This window comes from Camponotus floridanus, unplaced genomic scaffold, assembly GCF_003227725.1.
Source record: "Camponotus floridanus strain SB8 unplaced genomic scaffold, Cflo_v7.5 scaffold52, whole genome shotgun sequence".
NCBI lineage: Eukaryota > Metazoa > Arthropoda > Insecta > Hymenoptera > Formicidae > Camponotus > Camponotus floridanus.
In genome coordinates this window covers 519323-534802 of record NW_020229681.1, presented here as the reverse complement: position 1 = coordinate 534802, position 15480 = coordinate 519323, and the positions used below count along the sequence as shown (strand labels likewise).

Here is a 15480-nt window from a genome sequence, read left to right as displayed (position 1 = left end):
CTCTTTATAAGTTATAAACAAAACGCTTTTAACTGTGTACGAAAATAATGTGACTGCTTGGAAAAAAGCGTCTTCAAACTAAATCGCGAATAGGAACATTATTATTATTATTAAAATGATACAATTCCGATAATTTTGGCAACACCACAAGTATTTTAGCTATTTCTTCGTAACAAAACAAAACTCAAAAATTTCTAGAGCGCAATAGTTCTTTCTTTTACCGAGTTATAAATATTATTTTATACATATATTGCTTATAACTATAAATATGTTTATAATTATGAATAAATAATTTTCAATTTTGTTTTCTAATTTTGTTTTCTAATTTGAGTGACATTTTACATACAACTTTTTTTATTTTTATATAAAATAAATTTTATGATAAAAATAAAAAATCGCCCAAACTAGAAAAACAAAATTGAAAATAAATTATTTTATAAAAATTAAAGTATTTTCACAGAAAGAAACTCATAAATTTAACTATAATAAACTTCTTTAAACAACACAACATTAGGGCCGGATTTAAAGGTGGAGGCCCCTAACCATTTTTGAACCAAAATCAAATAGAAATTTTTACGTTGTTTAAATAATTTATTGCGAAATAACAAGGTCAAGCAATATACATAGACCTTGTAAGTGTTGTATACTATCCGATAGGAAATTTTACCCAAAAATTTATGTTGTGGAGGCCCTTGGGCTTCAGCCCCTGTTGCCCCCTCCCCCCCTAAATTCGGCCCTGCACAACATCCTCACACTAAATTGATGAGTCTATAAAAATAGATAAAAAAAGAGATTTTCAGTCTCAGTGTTGTAATATTCTCAAAAAATATTCTTGTATCGTGTCGTCAAAGTTACCAGTAATCTTCTTAAAATTGTTAAAATCGTTTAACACAAGAGTATCTCAGGAATAAGTGAGAACAAGAATATAAGCGCTCAGCAAGCGGGTCCGGCCCGATCAATTATATGAAATTAGGACGCAATTCTCGTTAATGGGATTAGGAACAAGGCATATTTTTGCATCCTCGACATATAAAATTGATAACGTAACAATGTTCCGACGCAAACATTTTCAATTGCTATATTCATTGACATAAATTTATTGTCGTCCTTGAAGTGGCGCGACCGCTCTCCTCTACACCTGATTCTTTCGCACGTACGGTAAATCTTTGTCGAAGGCCAAGAACTTGAACAGGCGTGTCCCGTTATAAGGCGTGTTGCTCCCCGGCGGATGAAGCCTCATCTAAAACAAAGGCCATTCATTAGATAATCATAACGATATGTATTAGCGGAAATAATTGATCCGGGATTGTAATTTACATTTTCCTTCGCACTCCATGTAGGTGATCAATTATTTATCTGCATCTTTAAGATCGTGGTACGTGCATTTTAAAGAGATGCAAATAAATAATTGATCACTTCTGAAGGTCTACGTACCACGTGTATTTTTGACTTTTGTTGCGTTCCTTGATATCATGACAGAAAAATGATGAAATAATGTAATGAATAATATCTATTTTGTAAATACTTTATTTATATTCATGTATTGGACGATGATATGGAACGATTAACAATTTTTTTGAAATTATGAAAAAAATTACATAACTTTGAGATCTTTCATTAACGCGCGATGTTTTGGTCATTCTTTTTCCTTTATAGATTATCAATTGTCACGATCAATTCCTTTACAATAATATTCATTCATGATTAATCATTTTTTCTTATATATTACAGAGTAAATGCTGGCAATATTTGATAATAGATTCACTAATATATAATTGAATTAAATTCAAATGTTTAAAAACAAACTATATTCTCTAAAACTCCATCGAAGGGTTAATGATCAATCACCCAGCTTGTATATTATGCGGTTAGTTTTATTAATAATGTTATAAAAATTAATTTCCCCTTAGAAAGGAAGCTTGAAAAACGCAGAGCCTCGACTTTAATATTCATTATTATCATACTTCATGTTAAAAATAAGTTTGTAGAAAAATTTATAAAGAGTATTTTTGCTATTTTTACGATATATTTCGCTCGTGTTAATTATTTCTTTATTATCCACTTCTTCATCATGAGTATTTTATACGCTAGTAATTTGGTACCGCTCGTTAAGAGCATATGTATAATGTATAACAAATATGTAATAAGAATAATACATAATTATTACTATATAATATGAAGAAATAGATAATCGATTTACGAATAACCACGAGTTATCTACGTCGTCGTGCAGTATTATTTTATATTGCAAGTATTATCTATACAAATTGCGAGCTTCTTTCTCTCGACGATACAGCAGCCCCGAGCATTAGTATGGTGTGGCTTTGATTTGATTTGGGTTTTATGATTTGCGTGCGCCGTTTTATGATTTGCGTGGATCGCGGCCGTGCAGCATCTCATTCCCGTTTTTCTATTTCTCGATGTATTCGTTGTCAATGGCTTTTGCATCCCCGTCCGGATTACTGAATCGTTTCTGTAATGAGAAAAATCCGACACCAATCTGTTACACGCGACATTTATTACGATGATGGCATGGATCGAGCAAATTATTTTTTTTCTTAACTAACAATAAGTAAGATTAATTCTCATTAATACGTAATTAATTTTAATCCGCATGCAAGCTTTTATAGCGTTTTACTCTATCCATATTAAAGCGATTAATTAAAAATTAAATTAAAAAATTAATGAAAAACTGGACAATTTGTAAATTTTTATCGGGGGAGGAAACACTATCTTCTTTAACATATCTTGTGTAAACTGATTCGAATAATCTTTCTACATTATCTCACTCTAATATTTGCATTGCTAGTTTCTTTATAAATTGTATAAATGATGCATCTTTGCGTATAGTGGTTTGCGGGAAAATAAATTGATTCACTCACCATAATTCTGTACTTTTCCTTGCACGCGTACTCGGTTTCGTCCACGTCGTTATAACAGTCACTCTTGTAATCCTCCGGTATCGGGCGACCCTCGAATTGGCAAAGCCTAGAGAGCGGTCTGGCCTTGACCAGCATCTTCTCGAAACCGATCGGCTTGTGTTGCGGACAGTAAAACACATCCGGAGTATTTTTGTCGAAGACGATGCTCTTGCGCATTATGTCGCCGCATTGTACTGCGATGAGAAGTGCCTAAATGTATGAATAAATATAAGTAAAAATTCTTTTTATAAAATTTTAATATCGCACGTGATTGACAGGATATGTTTTTGATGTCTGATTTGGAAAATTATGACATTTAAAAGAGTTATAAATTTAAAAAACATTGTAGCAAACAGTGCAGAGCATTACATTTACTAAAAATTACATTTACTGCTGATTGATCTATATATTTAATGCAAAATTACCTAATGAAAAGAGAAAGATTGTTTCAATTTTATGCTAGCCAGTTTCTCGCGCTATTTCGAGAATTAGCAAGCGTTATTTATACGTAATTTTGATTAATTAACCGCGCTATTTTCTATCCAACGTCATAAATCATCTCAGCTTTCTGCACAGAAAATTCCCACGTTAATGACGTGTGTGTGTATGCGGAGAAAACGATCGGCTTCCGGGAGCACGAAGCATAAGAAAAATGCATTCAGGAGTGCATGTGTCCCGCAACGAATGAAAGTCCGGCCACTTACTGCGAATACGACGAGCAGACTGCAGACATAAATGTTCCCTGTAAAAAAACGAAGTTAAAAGGTGAGTCAACATGGAAAAATCAGTTACGCAACATTGTGCACCAATAAAAAAAATAGAGAAAGGATCCGGAATAATATCCGGCAACGATCGGAGCTTGCGCAAGTAAAACCTTGTGATTCTATTATTAAAGACAAGAATATGTATATTGTATGTATATTTTGAATATATATAAGAACATAAAAGACGTATAAGAACATATAAAAAAACATAATATTGAGAAGTATACAATTTCTAGAGCTTTTATTTTCTTGTATCTATTAAATTATATTCCTAAATTATTCATATTTTTTTTATTAGCGAATTATTTAAATAATTAAATGAGAATTTTTAAATATAATTTCTTAATTATTTAAGCAGATTATCTCTGAAACATGCTCTTACATCTTTTCGCGAAAAAAAACTTCTCATTTACAATCACCTCCTTAATTGAGATCTAGATTTAGATAATTTCTCTTCTAGTCGCATATATGTAATTGCGATTACGAGTCTCGATAAAAGTGATGTACACTTTTTTTCTCGCAAGCCAATTAATATATACGCGCGTTTCCACACATTTTTCAATTCTAGGTCAGTGTTTATCGTCGCAAGCATATCTTCTCGCATCGTGCATTTGCACGCGTATTTTTTTTTCACGGCCAACGGCCAGAGTCAGCTCCGAAACGTCACGAAAGCGTTTCTCTTATTTCACGCTGACCCAAAATTAATCGAAGCGTCTCGACTTTTCGATATGATCGCGATTCTACGAGACTTTCCCCGTTATTTACGCAATAGCATACATGTACATATGTAGCGTGTTCTATTCAGTTGCAGTTGATTAAATTGGAATAAATTTGCGTCATATATCGCCGAACATATGAAATATAAATCTATCTACGGGTCCGAAAAAATACAGACTCGTTATTCTCCTAATAAACTTAAATAAAAAAAGAAATAGTTTATTTCAAGGAGCATTTATTCAAAGAAGAAATATCGCGCGTCGTTGTTGATAATTGAAGTATATGATTGCATAATGTTGCAACCTTATACCGGGATGCATTCGAACGTGACATTTTCACTGCGAGAGATTTATCCGTGATATTTCACGCAGCATCCACAGATAAGATAGACTGTTTGTAATAGTTGAATAATTTAAATTTAATTTAGCCAAAACTTGTTTTATGTATATTCTCATTATGATGTACATTTACATATATTCTCATTATCTTTTTCCTTATTCTTATTTTCTTTTCTTCATTTTTTTAATATTTTAAAATGTTCTAGGCTTGATCTGATTTTGCAAAAGTCTTCGTTAAGATAATTTTCGTTGCTCGACATGCATATTTTTTAAGTTATCCATAAAAAATCTCTAGTTTATCATATTTCTTCTTGTCTATGGAATTTTTCACATGGTTAGAAAATAATGAATAAAGATAAATATAAGATAAAGATGAACGTCAGGAAATGAACAAGCATCTAACTACATTATTTAGTATAAAGTACAATATAAAATATAAATATATATATATATATATTAAATATAATATTATATATATAATTCAAAGGATAAATGTTTATATATATATATATATAAACACTTATCCTTTGAATAATTTTAGTTTTTTAACAGCCTAATATCCAGAAGAGAAAATCGTTAACATCGCTCGAGATAATTTCTTTTTGATATTTACAATATATCGAAAAATTTATTAAACAAATATCCAAAAAATCTGTAATCAGATGTTTGAAAGATCATTAGAATTTTTTCTTCGGCTTCTTTACATATTTTAGATGTGTCTAATATCCGAGAATCATTGTAAAATTGTTCGAGTGTAAGGTTCGAATATAACGTGCTTAAATTTACATAATGATGATACACATAGTAAATACGCGATTCGAGGGAGGATCTAAGATCGCAACAGGCGAGCAAAAAATCTCAGCACGGCGCGTCGCAATGTCCTGTTATTCGATATTCAATTAGCTTTCGTCAGGTGAGGGATTGCGTAGGTGTCGAAAAGAAGCCAGCTGAGTCAGCCAGATCTCGTTCGACTTACCCATGCTGTTCTTCGGCAGCGGACGTTCGTTCCCACCTGTTGATCCTCACGACTCAGCGTCTTCTCGTCGACTGAATCGCCGCGTCCTCCCCGCTCTTGGCTCGGGGACCGTTTGTTAAGCAGCACGATATGGACCCACATCCGGGGCTTGTATATAAAAAGGAGGGAGCCCTGATAAAACGGATTTAATTATTAATATGAAATTATTAATATGTATTAATAATTAATAAGTAAAAAATATAAATATTTAATGTATTTTAATTAAGCTTAGAATACATAATTGCAATATAATCAAATTTAAAGTTTAAAATACTTATTTTTATTATTAAACGTATATTTATTGACATACAAAATAACGCTCGAATAAAGTTTGATTTTAGTTTCAATAAGATCATCATTAGAATTTAATTAAGATGTACATATTATTCTGATTATTTTTTATCTTATGAAATAAAAATATATGAATGTGGTGATTATATATCATATTGCGCTTAGGGTCTTAAAATACCTTAATCCGTCGCTGAGTATAGAGTATTTCAAATATGAGAATCGTCGACAAGAAATTGCGCGTTTCATAAGCAACTGACAATGTCTTTCCTTTTATAGATGTAGGATGAATCGCCAAGCGTCATCTTCGCGAATATTCAAGTCGATGAAATAATTGAAGAGTTAAATAGATGAAGGCGGTATATATTGCAGAAACCGATCTGCAAATGTACTGTATGCATACATTTAATGGCTTTTTCGAATAAAATTGCAATTACACATATAATATTCATAAATACATAGATTCACAAAACTCAAGATATTCAATTACTTGCTACTCAAACATGGCATAATGTTTAGATGTCAATGAATTTTCGGTAAATCGAGGATGGGAAAAAGGTAGGTGGTATGTGGGCAGAGAGCTTCATCTTTTCCTTATTCAGCGGTAACGTCATCGTTATTTTTGGCACTTTGACAAGATAGCGAAAATTAAAAACTATTATTCTGAAAAAATTAATGATACACATTTTTTTACTAAATATTACATATACATGCACATACATAAATATTTAGTTTCATAAAAAAATAGATTCAATTAAATTGAACAAAGAAATATATCTCTAAAAGTTTGCATAATTCAAAAAGTAAAGTTATAATGTGTGTGTAAATATCAAGATGACTGCCAGCAGTTTTTTATATATCACCCTGTAATAACATTTATAATTTTGTTAAATTTTATTATATATGTATATATTTAAAAAACGCAATTAAATATAAAAATTTATATATACTCACAATTTCATCAAAATCAACATTGCATGCATTAAGTATAGAAATCGTATTGTCCGATTTATCATTATTATCTTTTGTAATATCTCTTTCATCTGTTTTGACCGATTGCATGAACACATCACCGTTATCAGATTGTTCATTATCTTTTTCTTTCGATTTTCTGCGCCTAAAAGAACGTATATCAAAACAATAATTTAGTTTGAATTCGCATTGAATTCCAAGTAAAAGGTTCTAATTTTGGTTGAAAATTCTCACTTCCTAGTATTAGGAGACTGCTTCTTCTCTAAGGAAAACAAATTTTTTATCCTTTCTGTAACTGGTTTGCATTTTTCTTTCATAAACTCGGGTTGCTCTAAAAGATTTTTCACATCGTCGGCAATAGGTGGCAACGGTTTGTCTGGCTTAAGCGCGCGAGCTGCTAACATATCCCACATATGTTGCGTTCCGGGGTCCGGCATATATCCCGGTAAATACTTTTCATTGATATCAATTGCATCATCATCAACACTGTGAAAAATTCAATAAAATATATTAATTGTATTACTTTGTGATTAATATATACATTGAATATATATTTATTACACTTACGCCTCAGGCAATTCTAGAGATGTTAACAAGTCATCAATAGCATCATTTTGCTCCTTTGACAACTGCTTCATCACGAATTTTAAGGGTCTCTGCGCTATCGCACCGTAATCTCGCTCGAATGGCAAGCCGATTTCAATAAGACACTGTTTCAAATATGTCATTTACTTGATATAGATGCAATATAATAATAATAATAAAAAATAAGAAAGTAATAAAGAATCTCATCCAATAATAAAAACCCAAAATAAAAATAACAAAAAATAAGAAAATAATAAAGAATCTCACCCAAGGTTCATTGGGTACATCAATACTTGGAAATAGTGCGACCATGTTAGCTTCAGTATTTGCTCTGTAAACCTTCTCTACTATAGCAACTACATTCTTGTCAACCATGGCTTGTACCAAACTATAAAATGGTGCACTTACTGACTGTAAGGAAATTTTTATATTTTTATTAAATCATTGATGTCTTATAGCTACATAAAGTAATTTTGCTATTATACCTCATTAGCTGGTACAATAACGTACGTGCCATCCGACAACCAGTATTCCATAGGAATGTTTTCTTTTGCAGTGAAACCATGTATTTTATAACATTTTTCGTTAGTTTTAGGAGTCATTGTTTTCTCAGTTTCATCTACAATTGGCATATTTCATGAATAATTTAAATAGTTAAAAAATTTATATTAGTAAGACAAATTAGGCTATAAATTAAAACATAAATTACCTGAAACTGGAATAGATTTGCCACCATACACATAACCACGGATAATATCTTCTTCTGTGTGAATAGTCCTATTATTATCCGTCCATTGTGCAATATTCTTAATTGGCACTTCTTGCTCTGGCATATCGGGTGTACTCGTTTTACCCATCAATATCATTTTTGGTAATTTCACTTCTGTTGGGATCTTGTAACATAAACAATACATTATATATATAATATAGTTATATATATTAGTTATTTTATATATATAAATATGATTTTACTTTAGAAATTGCAGCAATCGGTATATGAAAGTTGCCCAATTCCATTTGACAATACCATGGCATCGGTTTAGTTGACGGTCGTTTATAAAAACGTACATCTGACATAGCACGCTCAAAAGTGAGATATTGACCACCAATCTATGAAATATATATTATTTATTATATTATGTATTATTAATCTTATACAAGATTAATTTATGTTCATATATTTGTTTTACCTCTCGCAAAACACTCATAAGTAAACCTTCACTGGCTGTTTGAGAATCTTTATCTATATTATCTAGATCTCTTTCTCCACTGCAATATATCATATCAACATTTTTATTTTAATATATAATTTTAATATATAATTATTGTTAATAATTGTCAACCATAAATGAAGAAAATTAATTCATTACACATACATTGCTATGAGTGAAATTTCCTCTGAACTTAATGTCTTTGCAATATCATCCATTTGGAATTGACTTACAACATCCTCTTCCTCATTGAAATCAGACAACAAGATTATTTTCCTTTCAGATTTGTCTCTGAAATAAAAAAAAAATAATAAATTTGATACATGTTTAAAATCAATCAATATTTTATATTGTTAGATATACTTACACACATTCATGATTGATATACTCAATTGCAGCATAAATTGCTTCCATCCAAGAATAATTCTGATTGGTAGTTTGTAATTTCTCAATGCTTTCTATCAAATTCCAATTTCCAACTTGCACACGACACAATTCTTGAATGTTCTCTAATTCTGTAATACTGTTGCTTTTACTATTATCACATCCCATTAATATTACTCCTATTTCATCTTTTGGACATAGAAATATCTAAACAGGATTATATTTTTATTATATTAAATATAATCAGATCAAAATAAATACAGATACAAGGAAATAAAAATACAACTATTATTAATAGTATGATGTAAAGAAATGTACCTTCCTTTGGATAATGTGTTTTAAAATAAACTTTGCTTTATCTAGCAACATTGAATTACTTTGAGTACCATGACGGACAATCCCAATCTTTACAAGAAAAATTATACTTTCCTATATAACAAAAATATAAAGATTTAAATGTCATATAATAAAATATTATTTTATAAAATTGTCATATAATAAAATATTATTTTATAAAATTGATTCAGCATAAATAAATAAATAAATATATGTATATATATAATGGTATTTATTTATATTTTTTTATTTGGTTAAGTATTGTGTGTGATGTTTTTAAATATATATGTATATATACCTTTAATTTCTTCGGCGGCATATTTTTTTCTGAATATTATTTTAAATTCACACACTTGCTTCCCCTTGATTCGTAATAGAAGGCTTCTTTTTGATAATAAAAATAATTGTTTTTTATCTATAATAAAAAAAGATAACGGGAATTCATAGACGTTAAATGCTCGACAGCGCCTCTGTATTCAATTTAGAACTACATGGCCACGAATTTTTCGATTCTAAAATCGCTGGTAAAATCTTCGTTTGGTGTGTGTCCGTGCTACATTAATAATTGTTGATCATAAATCATGAATCTGAGAATTTTTATGCGACATATATATTCATTCATATACAATAAAATAAATTTTTTTTAATGCAATGCAGAAGTTAAAAAAAATGCAATAAATTGTTTTTTCTCTTTTTATTATTCTGACAAAAATGACAAACGTATCAAATTATTTCCGGAGACAAAAATATCAATGTATTAAATTATTTCCGGAAATCGCTATTTACCACATTTTGTACAATACATTACAATTCAGTATATCGATAATTAAACTAATTGGGAGCAAAAAATGTGGAACGCTTCACGATTTTGCGTGTCATCCTTGCGCAGGGGCCATGCTAATCTTCTCTGTATCGTTCCAATTTTAGTATATGTACTGCCGAAGCAAGTACAACTCCACCTTTTTTGAAGGATTCTTATAAACTGATGTATTATCGTAAGTGTACTTGCGAGAAACTAAATGACAATTGACTCGCCGCCTAGTGGTAAAAATATATATTATATTAGAAAAAGTGAGAGAGAGAGAGAGAGAGAGAAAGAGTTGAATGATTTCTATACGTATTGGCGCGTTTCAATGAGAATTTAAATATATATTTTTGTTGCACTATTAAAAAAAATTATTAAGAAAAATGTACAAATTAATTTTAAGATGACATGTATTTATGTATTTTAATTTAATTAAGATATACGCGCGATCAATGTCCTGACATTTAATATAACCTAAATTTCTTTTTGATAAAAGCCATACCATGTTAATGCTATGATTATGGCGTAATTTAATTGACCAATCAGAATAGAGATCAAGCAAAGAGTGAACATTTCTTTGTGTTTGATTGGTCAATTCAATGCTATCTCACGAGAGGATTTCTGTATACTTGTGAATTTACTTTCAAATCTTTATGTGTGTACAGTGTGTAAAGCATCGTGACACGTGTCTTCTGATCATTTTTGAATAAGATATAAAAATGATTTTTCTAAATGCACAATGTATTCTGTTAATAAACTTGAGTTTGCTCTCGATCCATACTAGTGTAGGAGAAAATAAATATTCTGTCGAGGCAAATAAACCTAAAGATGTAGACCCTTCGCAGTTTCCAATTTCTCTTAGAGACTTGGATAAACCATTTAGGATGGCAAAGTTAAATATACTTTGGGCTAAAGCAAAGAATGTAAATTGAAAATTATAAATAAGATAGACTTAAATACAAACAATACAAATGTATATATACAAATTAAAAAAAAGGAATTTGTGTGTATATATATATACAAATTTATTTTTTTTTATTTTAGCGCCTGACAGATAATAAACTGCAGTCAATCTTTAGTGACTTGAAGATTCATGATAAAGAAGAAATCGCATACAAGCATTTCAAATCTGATGGAAAAGATCTTGAAGGCGAGGAAGAAGCACGCTTAAGAAAAAAACTCCTTGGTAATTTTGTATTTTTTGATTTTTATTTCCTTTGTCTTTCAAAAAACTTTAATTTCATATAATCTTATCTTATTATAGGAATAATGAGCACATATGATTTACTGGAACATTTTGCTGAAACAGAAGATCCAAAATTACTCAAGATACACAAAGCGCTGAATGATGGTAGTAATTATGTTGCCAAGGATATATTTAAGGATATAAGATTAAACAAATTGTGGGCTAAAGCTGAAATGGCTGGTTTTACTGGTATGCATGTTTTATATAAAATAAAAAAATAATTATGTTTAAATTAGTTGTTAAAAAAATAATTATGGTTAAATATATACGTATATTTTTTATATCTTAGATGAAGAGCTTCAAACTTTAAAACAAGAATTCCAACATTATCAAGAAAAAGTAGATGAATACATGAGTTTATTGAAAGAACAATCTGGAGATTCAGAAAAATTTGAAAGTTAGTCTTTTCATACAGATACATTATATATATATATATATATATATATATATATATATATATATTCTATTTTTATACTTTATATATTTATGTAACATTTCTAGATATGTTAAATCTTAAATCAAAAGAGTCGAATCTGATCTTTTGGGAACCAGAAGCGGAACTGCCTACAAATCTAGTAGATAAGAAATTAAGTCATATGGAGAAGACAAATTTACTTCGGTACATATGTTGTAATATTATATGTAAGAATATATTGATTTGTGCTAACTTTTATTATTATTTCTACTTTAGAGTAAAACATTTGGAATTGAAAAATAAATTTGAGCACTTAGACAGACTTACTGCAAAAGGACCAAACCATAGAGACTTTATAGAACCTAAAGTACAAGGGTTGTGGAAAATTGCACTGGAAGCAAAATTCTCTCCCGAAGAATTAGCATCTTTGAAGGTATAATAATAATAACAGCAATAATTATAATCTACTTTCATATATGTTTTCTGTTATTTCATACAGTAGCAGCAATAATTAATTCAGTACTAAATAGTAATCATTACATAATAATTTTTCTATTTTTATTAAAGAACTATTAGCAATTTTTTACTTGCAAGTTAAATTGTAAATAAATTTGATAAACATGTTAATCATGTCAATAAGTGCATTAATATTAATATGTATATGTTGATTGTACAGGAGGAACTTTTACACTATGAATCAAGGTTGCTTAAACTGCGACATCTGCATGCTGAAGAAGCCTTGAAAGCAGCACAAAATGAGCAAGTCTATGGTTTAGATAATTCAACAACTGAACAACACATCAAGAAACATATTAGAACAGTACAGAAACTTCATATAGATCTAGAAAACAAAATCCTGCAGAAGCATACAGAATTATAAGAAGGTAAGAAGATAAACATTTATCAAGATATCAAAAAATGTAATTTGTCTAAAACATATAAATAGCTAAAAAAATATTATTATAAAATAAATTAAGAAATAATTATTTGTAAAAATATTGATATTCAAATGAATTGTTTATATTCTTAATACTAATTCTTATGAAATAATATTTTTTTAAGTAAAAATTAATAAATTTAAAATATTAAGATATTACAAATTATTTGTAAAATATAAATTAAATCTTTTTACAAATTATGTGAATAAAAAATATTATAGGGAACTGTTTTATTTTTACCTAAGTTAAATACAGTTAATAACAGATGGAAGAATTATGAATGTGTTACTTAAATATTTATGGTATTTTAATTATAATTCAATTACTAGTATTATAACTATAATCGAGTGGCGAGTTTATTAATAACGATCTTCTTTTTCTCTCTTGATCTCCCTTGATCCTTTGATCCGACTAGTTTTTCACACTCGCACCAAGGTGTACTTGATTTATCACATAACAGAGAGATATTGATCACTGTTAAAGGAATATCAGATATAGTCATTTTAATTGTATCCAATATTTTATACGAGACATTGTTCAAGCCAGTTTGTCGATCTCGTTTTCTAGTCACTTCCCGTTGATTGTAACATTTTGTTGTATCTCTTTTTCTATGATTTCTGTCATGTATATGCCTGTAATATATATTGTATATGTAATAATTGGCAGACTCTTATCACAAATTTTGTAATTGTTTGTTTTGTTTTATTTTAATTATGTAATTGTTTTTTTGTTATATATTATTTTGTTACACATAGTGTGTAATAATATTCTTCCAATGGAACAACTCACTTAAAGGTATCATGTATTCCTGTTGATATATTTTGTGGACGACTGGGACTTAGGCCAGCTTCTTTCAGTCTGAGATAAAATTCATCATCTTCCAGCCCCCATCCCCAATATTTGTTGGACATACCATTTACTTGTATGAAATGCTCTCTACAAAAGCACATATATTTAACAAATTTAGTATTTAATATAGTAGTTAACATATTATGAACATCAAGATTTAAAGCATACCTTTTAATGAGTAGTATACCACCAATAAAGGCATTATAGTGATATCGGGGATGTAAGTCTGGTGAAGATATGTGATGTGGCCCTGCACTTGGATATGCATACGATAACTGATCGTTCATAGGCAATAGATCTACATCATGCATTGCAATGTAATCAAATGCTTTTTCTGTTTCAAAAAAGCCTACATTTATAAGAGATGCTCGATTAAATCTGTATCTATCCATCTGATTTAATACAAATATATGATAATCTATATTTTGCTTGTTCAAAAATTTCTGCATATGTGGTACAAACATTAGCAGTTCTTCAAAACGATCTCTAAATGGCACTAATATAGCTAATTTGTGTTCAGATTCTTTTTTATGAACATTAATCTCATCAGTCAGTTGCTTGAGATGTTGACCTGATTGTACATTTGTGTCACATTTGCATTCATCTGGAATAATAAAATCTTATATTAATTCTTGATACTTAGAAAAAAAATACTACTTTTGGATTATGTTTTCAATATACCAGTGACTTACCAATACTGATGGGAGATATACTAATTATACACGATGTCACAAAGGTGATCAAGATACAAGCAAAGATATATTTAAACCTTACACTTTTCCAAATATTATTCATGTTGAATAATTTTTAGCTTATTTTATGAAAGAAAATTTCATAAAATGTGGAATATATGAGCATTAATTAATAGAAAAAAATGTTTTGTTCTAATTTTTAATTATTTTTTTAATAGCATCTTGGAAATAGCATCTTTGGAAAAAGCTATTTGTTCAAGTTTCAAAGAAAGACTTTTACTTATTCTTTTTTATTATTAAAATTATATTAGAGCATTCAATCACACTCTAAGTAGTGAAAACAAGAAGAAATAAGCAAAGATAATGATCCACAGCTCAATTCTTAAATTATACTCTTGTAATTGTTGATTAATAGTGCAAATTTGAGGATGAATATTTCAACATGAAATTATTGCAAGATACGAAGAATATTTTGTGTGAAAAACGCATCTTTCTGAAGATGTATCAAGAAACGTCTATTCTGGTAATCGCTCTCGCATCGCGTGTCTTTCTTCTCCGCGTTCAAAGTTTACACACGACGAATTATTTATTTAGTAGAGCTGTCTCGGAAATAGATTCGTGCAAAAATGTACGGATCTCCCGTAAACTCGTGAACATTATGTTTGCCTTGTGCGTGCAACTCCTGTGCATTATCGTATCTTATCAACGCTCGCCAAAGCGGGCGACTTATGTCATCGCGCGGAGACAAGATCTGTCACCGTAATTTGACAGTTCGCGGATTCTCGAGTTACCTGGGTCACCTTGCACCGATTTGCACACTCGTGCACATTTCACAGATATGTTCTAAAATTTTACGACGATAGGTCAATAGAAAGAGAGAGAGAGGTCTGTTCGTTTTGCTTGCACTCTCCTTCTCGAATGCGCACGCGCAAAAAACTGGCCTCGCCTAATGATAATCCAGCGAGCATGCGCACTGATCCTTTGAGTCTGGCGGAAATAATGAC

The 15480-nt window shown here is 29.9% G+C and overlaps 4 protein-coding genes and 1 non-coding gene across 7 annotated transcripts; 1 reads left to right on the top strand and 4 right to left on the bottom strand.

The window, feature by feature from the left end:
- Positions 1-741: 741 nt before the first annotated feature.
- LOC105259488 lies at positions 742-6414 on the bottom strand. Of its 2 annotated transcripts, XM_011271456.3 has the most exons (5): positions 6225-6414; positions 5717-5887; positions 3626-3663; positions 2883-3131; positions 749-1240 (listed from the first exon to the last, which is right to left on the bottom strand). In XM_011271456.3, exons 2-5 carry the CDS (start codon positions 5718-5720, stop codon positions 1133-1135), a joined length of 399 nt encoding a protein of 132 aa, XP_011269758.1. In that variant the 5' UTR covers positions 5721-5887; positions 6225-6414; the 3' UTR covers positions 749-1132. The 2 variants fall into 2 exon arrangements, with proteins under 2 accessions (XP_025268316.1, XP_011269758.1); XM_025412531.1 differs by lacking the exons at positions 3626-3663; positions 5717-5887; positions 6225-6414 and adding an exon at positions 3347-3604 and having other exon boundaries at positions 742-1240.
- Positions 6284-10017, bottom strand: LOC105259489 (X-ray repair cross-complementing protein 5). Of its 2 annotated transcripts, XR_002192936.2 has the most exons (14): positions 9830-10017; positions 9514-9624; positions 9179-9402; positions 8977-9102; positions 8791-8869; positions 8573-8710; positions 8310-8493; positions 8086-8219; positions 7868-8011; positions 7583-7725; positions 7250-7501; positions 6998-7160; positions 6534-6706; positions 6284-6434 (listed from the first exon to the last, which is right to left on the bottom strand). XR_002192936.2 is itself a non-coding variant. In XM_011271459.3 (13 exons), exons 1-13 carry the CDS (start codon positions 9848-9850, stop codon positions 6896-6898), a joined length of 1731 nt encoding a protein of 576 aa, XP_011269761.2. In that variant the 5' UTR covers positions 9851-10015; the 3' UTR covers positions 6801-6895. The 2 variants fall into 2 exon arrangements, 1 of the variants encoding a protein (XP_011269761.2); XM_011271459.3 differs by lacking the exons at positions 6284-6434; positions 6534-6706 and adding an exon at positions 6801-6907 and having other exon boundaries at positions 9830-10015.
- A 358-nt stretch (positions 10018-10375) lies between these two features.
- On the bottom strand, positions 10376-10482 carry LOC112639240. The gene has a single exon (XR_003123385.1). It is a non-coding gene; the product is annotated as a U6 spliceosomal RNA (small nuclear RNA).
- A 484-nt stretch (positions 10483-10966) lies between these two features.
- Positions 10967-12941, top strand: LOC105259487 (alpha-2-macroglobulin receptor-associated protein). The gene is made up of 7 exons (XM_025412564.1): positions 10967-11259; positions 11381-11522; positions 11601-11771; positions 11872-11979; positions 12084-12201; positions 12274-12430; positions 12674-12941. The coding sequence occupies exons 1-7, from the start codon at positions 11056-11058 to the stop codon at positions 12875-12877; spliced, it is 1104 nt and encodes a 367-aa protein (XP_025268349.1). The 5' UTR covers positions 10967-11055; the 3' UTR covers positions 12878-12941.
- A 209-nt stretch (positions 12942-13150) lies between these two features.
- LOC105259486 (beta-1,4-galactosyltransferase 7) lies at positions 13151-14642 on the bottom strand. The gene is made up of 4 exons (XM_011271453.3): positions 14477-14642; positions 13953-14388; positions 13725-13871; positions 13151-13567 (listed from the first exon to the last, which is right to left on the bottom strand). The coding sequence occupies exons 1-4, from the start codon at positions 14577-14579 to the stop codon at positions 13273-13275; spliced, it is 981 nt and encodes a 326-aa protein (XP_011269755.1). The 5' UTR covers positions 14580-14642; the 3' UTR covers positions 13151-13272.
- Positions 14643-15480: the final 838 nt, after the last annotated feature.

Coding starts and splice junctions, on each gene's coding strand:
- LOC105259488 (XM_011271456.3), bottom strand. Junction 3,132..3,625: donor GTCTGCTCGTCGTATTCGCA/GTAAGTGGCCGG, acceptor TCATACATTTAG/GCACTTCTCATCGCAGTACA. Junction 1,241..2,882: donor AGGAAAAGTACAGAATTATG/GTGAGTGAATCA, acceptor CCTTTGTTTTAG/ATGAGGCTTCATCCGCCGGG.
- LOC105259489 (XM_011271459.3), bottom strand. CDS start 9,850: ATGCCGCCGAAGAAATTAAAG. Junction 8,870..8,976: donor GAAATTTCACTCATAGCAAT/GTATGTGTAATG, acceptor GATATATTGCAG/TGGAGAAAGAGATCTAGATA. Junction 7,502..7,582: donor TCTCTAGAATTGCCTGAGGC/GTAAGTGTAATA, acceptor AATTTTTCACAG/TGTTGATGATGATGCAATTG.
- LOC105259487 (XM_025412564.1), top strand. CDS start 11,056: ATGATTTTTCTAAATGCACAATGTATTCTGTTAATAAACTTGAGTTTG. Junction 11,772..11,871: donor TGAAATGGCTGGTTTTACTG/GTATGCATGTTT, acceptor TTTATATCTTAG/ATGAAGAGCTTCAAACTTTA. Junction 12,202..12,273: donor GAGAAGACAAATTTACTTCG/GTACATATGTTG, acceptor TTTCTACTTTAG/AGTAAAACATTTGGAATTGA.
- LOC105259486 (XM_011271453.3), bottom strand. CDS start 14,579: ATGAATAATATTTGGAAAAGTGTAAGGTTTAAATATATCTTTGCTTGT. Junction 13,872..13,952: donor GGTATACTACTCATTAAAAG/GTATGCTTTAAA, acceptor GTGCTTTTGTAG/AGAGCATTTCATACAAGTAA. Junction 13,568..13,724: donor GGAATACATGATACCTTTAA/GTGAGTTGTTCC, acceptor TATATATTACAG/GCATATACATGACAGAAATC.